At 47.3% G+C, this 15,877-nt stretch overlaps 1 protein-coding gene across 1 annotated transcript; it reads left to right on the plus strand.

The window, feature by feature from the left end:
* The first annotated feature begins 8,158 nt into the window (after positions 1 to 8,158).
* On the plus strand, positions 8,159 to 15,378 carry LOC121937109 (acidic leucine-rich nuclear phosphoprotein 32 family member B-like). The gene is made up of 7 exons (XM_042480015.1): positions 8,159 to 8,338; positions 11,286 to 11,435; positions 12,350 to 12,472; positions 13,310 to 13,505; positions 13,966 to 14,081; positions 14,220 to 14,274; positions 14,632 to 15,378. The coding sequence occupies exons 1-7, from the start codon at positions 8,285 to 8,287 to the stop codon at positions 14,724 to 14,726; spliced, it is 789 nt and encodes a 262-aa protein (XP_042335949.1). The 5' UTR covers positions 8,159 to 8,284; the 3' UTR covers positions 14,727 to 15,378.
* The last annotated feature ends 499 nt before the right edge of the window (positions 15,379 to 15,877 follow it).

The raw sequence follows: 15,877 nt of genomic DNA on the forward strand, positions 1-15,877 counted from the left end.
TCCCATTTTTGCAGCTGCTTTTAAAATGTCCCGGTTTCTCTCTCCTTCTCCCCTTTGTCCTCAGCTTACTTCCATTGCTGCAAAGGGAGCTTAAAGTGCAAAAGTTGCCAATTCAGCAGGAGAAAGATATCTCAAAGGGCAAAGATCAGCCCTTCCTAAAATCAGTAGATAGATCTCAATCTTCTCTGCTTCAAGTAGCCGTTTTGTGTGGGCTTCCTCTTTAATGCCATCTCATAGCCTGGCCATTTGGCCCAGTATGTGTCCTGGCTTTCACCAGTGAAATGTTGGAGGCTATGACAGGTGGCTTGAGTGAGTGAGCGAAACCACACTGGAAGGGAGGAAGGATCCAAGAGGCCTCCCTAGCTGCAAAATGTGGCTACCCCGAGTCAAAGTGGAGAATAGGGAAAGGTGTCAGCCAGTAATCCCAGGCAAGATAAAACAGGCCCCGTGCGGAGGAGCAGGGAGGGAAGCTGAGCGTCGCCTCGGGTCACTTGGCACTGTTGCCCCATCCAGGGTTATGCAAGGCCCCAGTGAAAGCAACCGGTGCTAGTATCACTGTGGGGCCGAGGAGAGGTTTCCCACCAGTGCTGGGCTAATCTGCGCCCACATATGCCTGGAATTAAGCAAAGACTGTGCAGCTGAGATGCGGAGCAACATCGCCTTGAGACAGCCGGCTGGGAGAGATTTCTTTCCCTCTTTGAATGTGTGTGTTTGTGTAACATTTTTCAAAACTCTGAGAACCTCCAGCAGCAACTGCTTCCACACCTCTCCATGCCGTGTCCAAAGGGATTTCACAGCCATCTTGCTTACTGGGTCTTAAGACACACAGCTCCTGGGTTGCAGCTCACTGCCTGGCTCTTTCTGGGCACAAAGTCTTGGCTGTGACCAGATAAAGGGACCAGCCATACTCTCCAATTGGACCGATTAATACTCATCTCTTACAATGAAGAAGGTGTTCCTAGAATCATAGAGTTGGAAGAGACCCCAAAGGTCATCCAGTCCAAACCCCATTCTGCCATGCAGGAGCCCTCGATCAAAGCACCTCCACTGACAGATGTCCATCCAGCCTCTGTTTAAAGCCCTCCAAGGAAGGAGACTCCACCACTGCCCCACATTTTCGGTGGTTTGCAAAATGTCCTGGTTTCTCTCCTCCTCCTCCTCCCTCCTTTGTCCTCAGTTTGCTGCAACCATAAGATCCAAGCCAATGCAAGGACTCCAGCAAAAGCATCCAGCCTCTTTTGGAGACGTCCGGAGAAAGAGATGCCAAGGAATGGTCCCATCAAGACGTTCCTTCTGAGGTTCAGTTGAAATCTACCCTCCTTGAATATAAAGCCATTGCAACCTGGCCCTGTGCTCTGGGACAGCAGAGAACAAACTCTGGAGCAGCCCTTGAGGTACTTAAAGAGGGGGCTCATGCCGCCCCTCCATCTCCAACCTTTCCTCCTAGGTTTTGTTCTCCATACCTCTGATCATCCTTCTTGTTGCCTTTCTCTGAACCTGCTCCAACCTGTGTATATCTTTAAAACGAGGTGCCCAGAACTGAACACAATATTCCAGATGAGGTCTGACTAGTGCAGAATATATGACTTCCCTTGATCTGGAAACAATGGTTGTGTTAATGCAGTCCAAAACAGCATTCGCCTTCTTTGCTGCAACATCACACTGCTGGCTCATGTTCAACACGTTGGTGCTTGTTGTTACGTGCCTTCAAGTCAGTTTCTGGTTTACGGAGACCTTAAGGCAAACCTATCATGGGCTTTTCTTGGCAAGATTTGTTCAAAGGAGGTTTTTCCATTGCCTTCCCCTGAGGCTGAGAGAGTTGCCCAAGGTCACCCAGTGGGTTTTGCGACCGAGCGGGAATTCGAACCCTAGTCTCCAGAGTCATCGTCCAACACTCAAACCACTACATCACACTGTCTCTCCATACTGTCAATAATAATTCCATATATACTACTGACAAACCAAGTAAGCCACTTTGAGTCCCAGTTTCACCCATTCTATTCCTGTGCATTTGTCTCTGTTTAATTTTATTTTATTAGTCTCAACCCAATTTCCTAATTTTTTCCAAGGCCCATTTGAATTCTGTTCCTCTCTTCCAATGCATTATTAGCTAGCCAAGGTTTGCATCATCTGCAAAACTGTTAAGGATTCCTCCTGCACCGTCTAAATAATTAATCGAAATCCTAACCGGGAAATATCAAAATAGATGGAGACACATTAGGCCTGTATTGTGCCACTGAAAACCAGTGGGACCAGACTGGGAACTGGTGGAACCTGTAAGGAGATATTTGCGAACAGCTGGTTGCAAGAGAAAAGCCCTGAGGGACTCATTGCTGGGAGGAATAGAAAGGAAGGCTTTATATTCTGGGCAAACCCAGGATTAATGGCTCTTAGGTGCTTTACGAACCTTACTATAGATACAACAAAGAATTGGAGATATACCTTGATCTATCAGAGAAAGGTTAAACATAATTTAATATCTCATGCCATTTAGACAATGTACTTGGAAGATACAGCACTTAAATTGAGCAGATAAATCTTAACAGTTTAACACTTTTCTTTGTTGTTTTACGAACAGGTAAACCAATACAATATGCAATTGAGGGAAGGGGGCTGAGGGTATAGGATATTTAAGTTACGTGACAATATTTGTTATCCGTTTATTTTAAATAATAAAGTTAAAAAATCTTATTATAGGAAGGGTATCCCAAGGGCCATTTATTCCAACCCTTACTACTCTCATTTTGAGAAGCAAAGCTGGTTATGAGTGTTCATTTGGGAGATATGTTCCAAAACACGAATTCTTCCAAACTCTACACCCAAAATATTGAAACATGGAGAGAGGGAATCTGACCCTCCTGAGAGGCTGAAACCCCATTGAAACCTAGAATGTATTACTGTACTAGAATGTACTATTATTTATTTACTGATATTCTGCCTTTCTCCCAATATAGGGACTCAAGGCAGTTTTCATTCCCGGTCCCTGGAATGGCTGCATGCACATCTGCACAAATGTGCATGCAGCCGGAAAAGCAGAACATGTGAAGGCATGCAGCAGAGGAAGGCATGCAGCAGAGGAAAAGCAGAACATGTGAAGGCAAGCAACATCAGAGTGTGGTCCAGATGGCAAAAAGGTATTAAGGAGGAAGAAAGGACAAGTGCGGAGAGGCTGCAACAGTTTGCTTTTGCCTGAGTCAGCAGGGAAGGGTGAGATTTGGTCCCTTCCTCTCCTCTTTTTCCTGCTCTTTGCGCTTTAAGCACAGTTTTCAGCAACTGAGGGACGAAGGGGGAAAGTGGGAAACCGGGACATTTTGAAAACAGGGAGGAAAGTGAAACAGTGGAGGGTCCATGGAGATCTTCTCAAATAAGGCCAGTTGTAGGGTATGCCTTTGTTAGGTTTAGTGCTGCAAAGGCAGGGGTGTGCAATGCGGTGCCACTGTGCGCAGAGACATGTGTGGCCTTTCAGACGCACAGCTCAGGTTTGCACTCTCTTGTGCAAAGGTGCCACTGAGCATAAGCAATAGGTAGCGCAATCGGAGGTCAGCGCCACTGAGACAGAGAGGGGGAGACTCTGCAACTCTATTAGATCTTCCTTAGAAATGCTGAGTGATTGGATTTCCACACCTCTTTATTAATTGAGCATTAGGAGACACTGAAAGCCAAAGGCTGGTTGAGCTGGCGAAACCCATGTCTCCTTTCCCGAAACCTAATGGCAATGCGGGTAATAACCTGCCAGAATTTAAACTGCAGCCTAAAGAGCGCCTTAAGGCCCATTTCGGAGGGTCCAAAGAGCTGCAGGTGGATGGTTAACTGGTGCCAGCTGCAGGGAGCACACGGCGACTCTGGTTGCAACAGCTCCGCTGGGTCCCAGTCTGTTTCCCCAAAAGGCTGGTTATGAACTATAAAGCCCTATCCGACTGAGGCCCAGACTATCGGGAAGACTGTATCTCCCTTTCTGAGCCTCTCCATCCCACTGCCATCCCAGGGCCATTTGGTGCAAATGAATTATAGAGCCTTCTTGGTGACTTTTAGGACACTTTGGGAGGCTAGGGTAGCTCCTTCCTTGCTTTCCTTCTTCTTTCCAAGTGAAAACTTTGACATTCAGTCAAGCTTTTAGAAAACAGACTGCAATGAGCTTCCGATGGTGAATGCCCTCCAGGTTAAAAACAGGATACATAGGGCTCAGCAACAGCAGAGTGTCTTCAAGAGGGAAAAATTATGATTGAGGAATATCACACAAACTGACTGGGAGAAGTTTTGGCAGTTTGCTATTGCCTAAGTTGACAGGGAAGGGCAAGATTTTTCCTCTTTCCAGTCCTCTCCTGACAGTTGAATCAATGCACATCACCTTTGTATTTTGTGCTCAGTTTGCAGCAATGAAAGTAAGCAATGAGGACAAAGGGGGAAAGTGCGGGCAGGAGAATGAAACCGGGACATTTTAAAAGCAGCTGAAAAAGTGTATTAAAAGTTGAGTTCCAGTTTGGGGAGAAATGTGAGATAACAATGATGGCCGACATCTTGTTTTTTAGTCCCAGTTGGAGTAGACCCATTCAATCAGTTGTGGCATAGCGAGTCCACATGTAGATAAACCCCACTGATTCAGTAGGATTACTCTAGTCAGGACGAATCATGGGGTTTACACCAATAACAACAATAGCTGGAGTCAATTTAAAAAGCTGGCTCTCAAAAACATGTGTCTTTTTGATGCTACAAGGAAGCCTTGCACATTACTGAGAAAGTGCATTTTTGATCCTGGGAACACCAAGTCATTTTCTCCGGTAATGTTTTATTAGCAAAGAGAGGTGGTCAGTATCCAAAGGACAGGATCAGAATTCAAAAGGACCTTAACAGATTACTAGAAAACTGGGCCAGAACTAACAAAATAACTCTCTACCAGGAGAAATGTAAGGTATTAAGGCAGGGGGGGGGGGGGAAGAAGGGCTCAGATATAGGATGGGGGACACCTCGCTTGGTAGCAGTTGGTGTGAAAGGGATCTAGGAGTCCTAGTAAACCAGAAGCTGGACAGTATGATGCAGCAACTAAAACAGCCAGTGTGACTCTAACCTGCAGCGGTAGGACCCTCATGCCTAGATCAAGAGAAGTGCCACTGTATTCTGCTTTGACCAAGCCTCACCTGGAATAATCCTGTGTCCAGTTCTGGGCCAAACAATTCAAAAAGGATGTGGACAAGCCGGAGCATGTCCAGAGGAGAGCAACCAAAATGGTGAAGGGTCTGGAAACAGGGAGCTGGGGGTGTTTAGCCTGGAGAAGAGGAGGTTAAGAGGTGACACAATAAATAGCCCTGTATAATATTTGTGGGTGTCATGCTGAGGATGGAGCAAGCTTGTTTTTTGCTGCTCCAGAGAATAAGAGACAATGGAGCAATGGATGCAAACTACAGGAAAAGAGGTTCCACTAAACATTGGAAGGAACTTCCTGATGGGAAGAGCTGTTGGATAGTGGAAGACACTGGTTCTGTCCCCTTCAATGTTTTTACCAGGGACTTTGATGACGGGGTGGAAGGAATCCTTCTCAGGTTTGCAGATGACCCAAAACTGGAAGGGATGGCTGACACTTGGGAAGATAGGAGCAGAATTTAGAAGGACTGAGATGATCTAGAAGACTGAGGAATGAGCCTCAGTCAAGCCATATATGTATTGATCAGGCTCCATATTTCTATATGTCATATTTTTCCATAAACACACATTGCTGTGCATGCTGCAGCAGAGACGGTGCAAACCCAATTTGTATGCTGCTGCCAGGTTGGGCGTTTCAGTCTTGCAAGGGTGTGTATGTGCTAAAATTAGTGTCGAATGAGTCCATGCCTGGACGCTGGGTGTCAAAAGTCACCAACAGATGACATGAAGAAATACAGTATTTCTTGCTTCTCTTTATTCTTTTGCAGCTGGTGCCCTCTACTGTTTGTCCAGATGGGATGAGAAGAAGGAAAGGGTGTCTGATGCTCTTGGCATCCCTTTGCAAAGTGCCAGTGTTAGGACAGACGCATGGATCTCACCTGGAGCCCAGGGGCCAATTCTGACCACCAGAATTTAAAGAGGAGATAGAGAAATTGGAATATGTCTACAGAAAGCAGCAGGCTCTACAAGCTCCAGGATCCTGAGTTCAAATTAGGAAGGACTCTTCACCTGAAACAGTGGAACAGAGCCCTCCAGGAGACAATGGCCTGTTCTGTGTGGGAGGTTTTATAAATGGAGAACCAGTGTGGGATAGTGAACAGAGTAGTGGACTTTGGGAGACCAAAGTTTGAATCCCCTTTGCTCAGCCACAGAAACCCACTGGGAGACCTTGGGCAAATCACACTCTCTCAGCCTCATGGAGAGGGCAATGGCAAACCCTCTCTGAACAAAATCTGGCCAAGAAAACCCCTTCCGCAAAAGGCTAGTCTGGCCCCTTCACTGCCGGCCTTTCGCTGGCAGGCAAAGACATTTTTATTTAAACAGGCCTTTTAAGATCTTGCCGGCTTGGTTTTATTGGGGGACGAGGGAGTTGGTTTTAGATTATTATTTTTAACTTTGTATACTTTACGTTTTAAACCTGTAAATTTTTATATTTTGTACGTTTTTAATTGTTGTTTTAATGTGTTTTGCATATGTTGTTAGCCGCCTTGGGTCCCACTTTGGGAGAAAGGCGGGATGAAAATGAATAAATAAATCAATAAAATGATAGGTTCGCCTTAGGGTCTTCATAAGTCAGAAATGATTTTAAAGCACACAACAACAACAACAAATCCATATATTTGTGGTGTGATGGGTTTAATACTCAGAGCCATGTGCAAAGATTTGTATAGCTTTATGTATAGCCCTGCATTTTTCAGGAACGTCCTCCATTGTGCGGTGCCTTGTCCTCCTTTGTGGGGAGGCCATCAAGTGACCACCATGACTGTATCCCATTAGTATGTAGAGAGATCTTGTAGCCCCTTTGAGACTCACCGAAAGCAATAGACTGGCACCACAAGCTTTCCTAGACTTCAGTCTACTTCCTCAGATGCATTTGGTGGCGCCATTCCCCTTCAACATTCTTACCAATGACTTTGACGATGGAGTGGAAGGAACCTTTCTCAGGTGTGCAGATTCCTCAGGTGCATTTTTTCCGGGTTCAAACACAAACCAAGGATCACGAGAGACACTGCAGACTGAGTCAGCCAGAAAGATCATCAGTAGCAGAACATGTTATAAACCAACCTGGGCATGAAATATTATTTGAAATCACTGAGGTTCTGGACCATGGCAACAACTATCAGGTCAGCATGTGCTGGGAAGCCACTGAAATCCATAAACACCTGGACATCTTCAACAGGAAAGAAGAAACCCTGAAAGTCAACAAAGTTTGGCCACTAGCCCTGAAAAACACCCAACTCAAGACCCAGTAAATGCAAATGAAAACCCTGCAGGGACCCGGGGATTCCCAGCAGACCTTGGGCCACTACTTAAAGAGACACCCTGGAGGCCTTGCCACTGAACAACAGGACAATACACAGATTAACATGGAAATCACTTCCATGCCAGTATTCTCTGAAGATGCCAGCCACAGATGCAAACAGGAACAAAACTCAGGAACAAAGGCCCTATACAGACAGCCAAAATAAAGCTGCTTTGAGACACTTTGAAGGTATATGCATGCGTCCTAAGAGTCTGGAAGCTGCACCAAAGCTGCACTCCAGTCCTTAGGAGTGGAGCGTGGCTTTGGTGCGGCTTCTGGACTCTTAGGACGCATGTATAATTGAAACACCATACCTCCAAAGTGTCTCAAGGCAGCTTTATTTTGGCTGTCTGTATCAGGCCAAACTCCCTTGGAGTTGGAGTGTATGGAGTCTCCTTCCTTAGAGGTCTTTAAACAGAAGCTGGATGGCCATCTGTCAATGGGGATGCTTTGATTTAGATTTCCTGCATGGCAGGGGGCTGGACTGGATGGTCATAGGGGGTCTCTATGATTCTTCTAGAACATGGCCACATGGTCTGAAAACCCCACAACATAACTATGGTGTCACTGGGTCTTTGCTTGGGAAAGGGAAAGGGTGTGGTTGCGGCGGGTGTCCAGCAGGGGCCGCTGTCGGGCAAGGTGCAGGGAGTGGGGCGCGGTGCAGGGACGGCGGTGGCCACTAGGGGTCGCGGCGCTGCCCTTGCCTTCTCCTCCTCCATCATAGAGCGCCCCATCTCTCTCTATATATAAGCGCCGGCGCAGGAGGCAGGAGAAGGCGGCCCTCGGAAGGCAGTCCTTCGGCGGTGGCTTTGGCCCTTTTCTGGCTCGGAGGTCCAGGGCGCCATGGAGATGAAGAAGCGGTTGGCGCTGGAGCTGCGGAACAAGAAGCCCGGCGAGGTGGGTCCCCCTCTGTCTCTCTCCGGGGCCCTTCCTGCCGGCCCTGGCCTGGCTGCAGACACGTGTCTCTGGCCCACGTGGCGGCGGGCCTTGCCGGGCCTTCCCTGGGGGCCCCTTGGGCCTTGGCAGCCTCTGCAAGGGGCCCCTCGGGACCCCAGTCCCACACCGGCCCTGCCTTTGGAATGAAAGCCCCCCAAGAAACCCCTCCCAGGAGGAAATGGGGGGCTTTAAAACAGCCCCCAAGGAGGGGGGAGTTGGGAGTCTTCCTGGGGAAGGGGCTCAGTCTCCCCCTCCTTCCTTGGCCCCCCAAGAAAAGGCTGGGGGTCCCCTATATTTGGAGGAAGGGGTTCCTTTGAAGAGAGCAGGCCTCTTTGGGGGGGCTCCCCTGGGTCCTTTATGGAGCTTTGGGGGCGGGGGCAGTTTTTCTGCCTTAAATCGTGGGGTTATTTTGGGAGGGACGAAGGGAGAGACAAGGCCTCGGCCTCCAAGGATCCTATTTTTCCCTCCCCCCAAATCGAGGGAGGATGAAGAGCGAATGTAGTGTCAGGGCTCTGGGGGCTCCCCCCAAAGAAAAAACAGAAGAAGGAGGTTCTGAGTTCGATCCAGGGCCCTTGACCTCTGAGGCCGGTCCTTCTTCCTTTCTCAAAGGGAGCACATGGGGGGTGGAAGAGGGGAGGGATGGCTGTGGAGGGGCCTTGAAGCCCCTTACACCCCCCCAGGCCCTTCCTCCCTTCCTCCCCACCCCCCTCCGCCCTCCCCTCCCCCTCCAGAGCGGAGCACGTGGGAATGGGCACAAACCAGGGCCCTCTGGACTGCAAAGGGAGAAGGAAGGGACTATACCACCTCCCCCCCCCCATTTTAAACCCCCCAAGTTGGTTATTCCGGAATAAAGGGCAGGTCTGAGGAGTCTTGGGAGAGGGAAAGGATTTTGGGGGAAGACAGAGACGTTGGGCTTTGAATGCCCCCCTTCCTTCCTTCCTTCCTTCCTTCCTTCCTTCCTTCCAAAGGGGGCATGCTTTTGGCCTCCATGTTTTGGAGGGAAGGGGCCTCTGGCTCTGGCTGCCAGGAGAAGAAGGAGGCCTGCTTTGAGGAAGTCTTTGGCAGCAGCAAATGGAGGCCCCAGTTTGGGTCAAAGGGCCTCAGGCCCCCCCCCCCCAAGCCTTGCCCTGTGTGTCTGAATGCAAAGGCAGAGGATGGACTGGGTCAAGGAGGACCAGGCCCAGCTGGCACCCGCTCCCTTCCTTCCAGAAGGAACCATAGGCCAAGAGTTGCGTGGCTCTCACACCGCCATGGCCGACCCATTGGGAGACGTAGCACATGGCTGCCCTCCTGGCAAGGGATTCTGGGGGATGGAGTCCTCTTGGATGGCCTCCTTGCCCTCTTCAGATTCATCCACACTGGAGGAATAACCTACTTTGGCACTGCTTTAACTCTTTCTGGCTCAAGGCTATGGAATTCTGGGAATTGGAGTTTATTGTGGGGCCCAGAGCGGAACAAACTCCAATTCCCAGAATTCCATAGCCTTGAGCCAGGTCAAGTAGTGCCCCAGTACTTCCATCCAAACCTTTAAAACAAAGTCTCAGGACAGCATACAAACCATTTAAAATGTTTCCAGAATGTTTAATATATACTATCTATCTATCATCTATCTATATAATTTGAACAAGGGCGAAACATGTTAACCATTGTAACAGTGAAAGCACTTGGAAAAACAACAGTAACCATTTGCAACCATGTAGTTGGTATACATTAGTTGCTAAAGGGTTTAAGAAATGTATTATTATTATTATTATTATTATTATTATTATTTTGGCATGCATTAGTTACCAAAAGGATTTAATTAGGATTAACGGTGGATTTAGGGTTAGTTGTTATTATTATTATTTTTAGCACAGATACGTAGTATTTCTTATTGCTTCCTTCAGTTCTGAGTCAGACCGAAGTCAGCTTTGGGGGCAAATGAGGGCTAAATGCAGTTTTTAAAAGGCCTGGTTTGAGTTCAAGCAGACCTTGGTTTTGCCATTTTAGATAAGGGACACCATTTTACTTTGCCATTGTATTTAATGGGACTTGAGTATCCGTGGATTTTGGTATCCATGGAGGGTCCTGGAACCAAACCCCAGTGGATAACAAGGTCCCTCTGTATATAGGACAGCATTGGGGTGAGTTTATTTGAGTTTTGCACGCTGGGATAGAATTAAAATGCAGTTTATGAACAATCGAACCACCAAAGTAATATTAGGCTGCATCTACACTGGAGAGATAACCTGGTTTGGCACTGCTTTTCAGTATTCTGGCTGAAGGCTATGGAATTCTGGGAGTTGGAGTATGTTGTGGGGTCCGCTCTGGGCCCACAACAAGCTCCAACTCCCAGAATTTCATAGCTTCGAAGTTTTGGAAGTTGATGTTTTTGTGTTACAGCACCCCCATGGCAGCATGACCACTGGCATTCTGGGAGTTGTAGTCCAATAACAACAACAATGATTCATTATAGAATTAAAAAGAACAACTAACTAACACACACATATGACTCTTCTGTTGTTTCTCCAAACTGCTCTGGTGCCACAACAAACAACGGTTCCCAGAATTGCATAGCATTGAAACGTGGGCAGTTAGAGTGGCGTTAAACCAGATTATATGCAGTGCGGATGCAACCGGAGCGAGCCTTTTCTTCTGGTTTCAGGGCCTTTCTGACTCATATCCTTTAGGCTGAGAAGCCTTTTGGGGGACTAGTTGCTTAAAGTTATTGATATTTTTATTAAAACACATAAAACATTTAAAAATATAAACAACAAGCATTAAAAATCATAACCAATGAAGCTTTTTAAGCATGTCTCTTTGTTTCTGAAGCGTCTCTTCCGCTGCTCCGAAGTAGAATAAATCAGTATTTTATTTAATTTTTGTATAATAATAATTATTATTATTATTTGTGCCTTCCCTTCCTTAGGTCAAGGAACTGGTTTTGGACAACTGTCGCTCGGACGATGGCAAGATCGTGGGCCTCTCCTCCAAGTTCGAAAACCTCGAATTCCTCAGCATGATCAACGTCAACCTCATTGCCATCTCCAACCTCCCAAAGCTGAACAAACTCCGGAAGGTGAGAACGGCGGCAAGGTTGGGGAGTAAAAACAAATGCTGTTAATTGATAGCAGAAGCATCAGACTGAGTCTGATCTTGGAAGCTAAGCAGGATCTGCCCAGGTTAGCCCTTGGATGAGAGGCCTCCAAAGAATAACAGGTGCTGGGGGTTCAATTTCAGAACACTCAAAGACCTCTGAGTCTTCCTTGGCTAAGAAAACGTCTCCATGAGTGGACAGGCGACTTGACGTGACTCACAAATACTAGTCTGATCTTGAAAGCTAAGTAGGGTCAGTGCTGGTTAGTACTTGGATGGGAGACCACCAAGGAATATACCAGGAATTGGAGGCTCTATTTCGGAGGAAGGAACTGGCAAAAAACAAACCCATCTCTGAGTCTTCCTTGACTAAGAAAACCTTATGAAATTCATGGGTTCACCATAAGCTGAAAGGAGACTTGAAGGCACACATAATATTAATATTTTGAGGCCAGAGGCAGATTTGTTTGGCTTTTCCTGGGAGATCTGCAGTAATCTGGGATGAACTTCTAACCCTAAATAATAGCGGCAACAAAATGGCTTCCCTCCTACTTTACTCTTAGTGTAAGTTTCATGGCCGGTTTTTGGGAAAGTGGTATAATATTGTAATGGAGGGGTGGCTTCGGCCTCTTTTAAATTGACGCTCCCTCGGAGGGTGCAATTCCCCATTTCCATAACTAGAGAAAGGACATGTTTGGGATTTAGGAGGTTGAACTTGGACCTCTCCAGGTTGCAAAGGTTTCTGTAAGGCCCGTGAAGCCAAAACGCTGTGGACGGTTGGGATTTATAGGGTTTGCTGGGGGAGGGAATGGCTGCAGGGATCTGCCTGGTGGGACGTGGGAAGGAGAAGAGCGTGCCAGTATCTGCTCCGAACTGTCTGCCTTGGGCTCTCTGTAGTTGGAGCTGAGCGATAATCGTATCTCAGGCGGGCTGGAAGTCCTGGTGGAGAAGGCGCCCAACTTGATGCACTTGAACCTGAGCGGGAACAAAATCAAAGACATTAACACACTGGAACCTCTGGTGAGTAGGGAAACCCGAACTCGGATCCTGTCCCATCTCCGGAAAAGGGGCTGGAGGAGGCCACCTCACCCTCTTTCCCCATTGCATTCTCCCCATTGCTAAGGGGCTTTCAAACAGTGCCTCCTGCCCCCTGGTTTGTCGGCTGCCATGCCTTGAGTGCTTGCAGAAATATCGGCGCTAGAATTGAGAACTGAGTCCTGTGTGGCTGGTGCAAGAAACCTTTGGTTCTCTGCAGGGATAGTGATTGATTATGGAGCCTAGTGATTGATTATATTTTTATAATGATCATTCCAAGAGTTCAAAGAACAATTGTTGCTGCGCTTTCTGGCTCACCAAAGAAAGAGCTGTCTGCCCCTGGTTTGCAATGGAAGAGTGAATTTTAGCACTGAGATTCCCATATTTGGGTCTTTTGGACTTCAGCTCCCAGAAGCCCCAACAGTTAAGGAATTCTGGGAGGTGAAACCTAAACATCTGGAGGGACAAGTTTACAAACCATTGACTGAGTGGCTCATCATTGTGGAATTGGGTTTTCAAATGGGTAAGTGGACACTTACTCAAATCCCATTGATTCATGGGTCTGTTTTGGTTTGAACCAGCAATGAGATTAAGGCCTAAAAACTGGACAAAAGAGAAGGATGCATCATGGTGTGGCTCTTCTTTTATCCTTTGAACAACGCCCCTGAGAGGGAGTCTGGTACCGCTATTGTTGACTGCATTGAACGGTGAGATTTGGGTGTCAGAGCTAAATAGACATAATCAGAATAATATCACACAGAAATTACAGGATTTCCTGGGGGAGTTGTATTTATTTCAATCTCCTGGGTGCTCTCTCTCTAGAAAAAGCTGCCCCACTTGCGGAGTTTGGACCTCTTCAATTGCGAAGTGACGACGCTCATCAATTACCGAGAAAGCATCTTTGCGCTCCTGCCGCAACTCACCTACTTGGACGGGTTCGACACCAACGACAAAGAGGCCCCCGACTCGGACCCCGAGGCTGATGGGCTGGATGACGAATACGACGAAAACGGAGAGGGTAATAGGATGTAAAAGGGCCATTGGCCACATGCCCCGAGCCCTACAATGACGTTGGGAATTGCCCCATGTATTCCCCCATTTCATTGGGAATTGCTCCACACATTTCAGTCTGTTGTGGTGAGAATTGCCTCACATATATTCCCCCATTCTTTTGGGAGTTGCCCCACATGTTTCATCCTTTTGTGTTGAGAATTGCCCTACGCATATTCCCCCATTCTATTAGGAGTTGTCCTGCATGTATAAGTCTGCCATATTAAGAATTACCCCACATATATTGCCCCATTTGGGGGGGAATTGCTTTAAAGGAAAGGCCGCAGCTAAGCGGTGGGGTCTTCCACTTGAGTTCTACTCCTGGTCGGGCTAAGAAAGACCCCTGTGCAAAATATGCAGCGGAGTAGAAAATTTCCCTTACCAGTTTGGTAACTCAGATCTTTCTTCATTCCTTCACCTTGTTGTAGAAGGGGAAGAGGAAGAGGAGGATGACGAAGAAGAATTGTATGAGGACGTCATAGACGAAGATGAGGATGAAGACGACCTGGACGGGGAAGAGGAGGAAGACGGAGTGGACGATGAGGTGAGTCTATGGGGCGTCCCCTCTGTCCCGGCGCCTTATTCCTTCCCTCTTTCCTCCTCCTGGTGGAGCCCCAAACCTTTTGGATTGCAAACATGAGAGGAAAGTAACATACATAATAACAGGCTAATTCTTCTTCAGGATGAAGAAGATGATGAAGAAGGAGAGGATGAGGATGATGAGGAAGGCGAGGAAGGTGAGTTGCCCTTCTTGGTTTTGTTATTCATTGGTTTGATTGATTGATTGATTGATTAACAGACCTTTTCCCACCAGGAAAGGGCAGTGAGTTGTCTTTATTTATAATAAATTTTGTTATTGATCGATCAATTACATTGATCGATCGATTGACGGACCTTTTCCCACCAGCAAGGGGCAGTGAGGTTTCTCTTTTTTTAATAATCAATTTCGTTATTGATTGACCAGTTACATTAATTGGTCGATTGGTGGACCTTTTCCCACCAGGAAGGGACAATAAGGTGTCTTTTTTAATAATCAATTTTGTTATTGATTGATCAGTTACATTGATTCATTGATGCGCCTTTCCGCTCCCCAGACCTCCCGCAAGGCGAGAAACGGAAACGGGAAATAGAAGATGAGGGGGAGGACGACCCTGACGAAGACGAGGAGGAAGATGAGGAAGACGACTGAGGTGGCCCTGCTCCATCCGTCTCCCCTTCATTGCCACCATCTTCCTCACCCGCCAATCTGTTTTTATGGACTGGGACTTTTTCCACTGTAGCCTCCCCCCGTTCTCCTCTTATTCCCCCCAAAATGTGAGACTTTGAGAAACGTTGCCCCCTTCCTTGCCCCGGAGGCTCCCGGCCCCCTTTCTATGGTTGCAACACTCACAATATATTTTTTTAAGATGTAGAATTAAGGTAGGCATTTCAATAATTCCCCCGAATTCCCTGCCCGCTCCCACCGTGAAATGGCCACCTCTTGCGTCTCCTTCTCCCATTTTGGAGTATTTTTGTGACCAAAAGTCTTCCTTGAGTTGATGGCGAGAGTTTCTTTCCCATCCGTCTGATTGTCCCCCCATTTTTCTTTTGCTCCCCAATCTTGCTCAGTTTTTTTCCAGGGCTGAGTAGGTTTGGTCCCCTTTCCTCAGCCGCTGGGGATTCAAATGCCCTCTGAATCGCTGTTGCAACCATCCACACTCCAAGCTTTCCAAAATGGCGTCTGGGCAAAAGTCCCAACTTTTGGGGACCTGGGGCCTTTCTCCCACGGAAGGATTCTGCCCCTCTTGCAAACCATGATCTGGTCATTTGGGGTTTTATTTTTAAAAACTGGATTAATTATTTTGATGATTTCAATGAGTTTCTTCTGTTGGTTTCGTTCCGTTTTTGGCTTTCGAGGGCTGTGCGTCGTAAGCCCTCGCCAGCATCTGGTTCAGTTTCCATTGGCTTGACATCCCCTCCAACTCCCATTTTCATAAACTGGGGCAGGTGTGTGTTTGTGGGCCAACCAAGAGCTGGACTGCAGCTCCCATCAGCCTTACCAGTAGAGCTGATGAGGATTGTAGTCCAGCCACATCTGTCTGGAGGGGACTAGACTTTTCCTTTGCATGAGATTGATGTGAGAGGAGAAAACTCCCCCAAAATATGAATATTCATCCTTGCATGGGCTGGCTGGGGATGATGAGTGTTAGAGTACAGGAATGAAATCATTAATTTCAGGCAGGACAGGGGGCAGCCTGGTGCTTTTCTTTTCAGCTCTTGGGCTACAGCTTCCTGCCTGTGGGTTGTGGCTGATGGGATTTGGAGCCCCCTAGTCGTGCATGATAGGAAGTGGGCTCAACA

Source organism: Sceloporus undulatus, chromosome 7 (genome assembly GCF_019175285.1).
Source record: "Sceloporus undulatus isolate JIND9_A2432 ecotype Alabama chromosome 7, SceUnd_v1.1, whole genome shotgun sequence".
NCBI classification, from domain to species: Eukaryota; Metazoa; Chordata; class Lepidosauria; order Squamata; family Phrynosomatidae; genus Sceloporus; species Sceloporus undulatus.

Coding starts and splice junctions, on each gene's coding strand:
- LOC121937109 (XM_042480015.1), top strand. CDS start 8,285: ATGGAGATGAAGAAGCGGTTGGCGCTGGAGCTGCGGAACAAGAAGCCC. Junction 8,339..11,285: donor GGAACAAGAAGCCCGGCGAG/GTGGGTCCCCCT, acceptor TCCCTTCCTTAG/GTCAAGGAACTGGTTTTGGA. Junction 11,436..12,349: donor AGCTGAACAAACTCCGGAAG/GTGAGAACGGCG, acceptor GGCTCTCTGTAG/TTGGAGCTGAGCGATAATCG.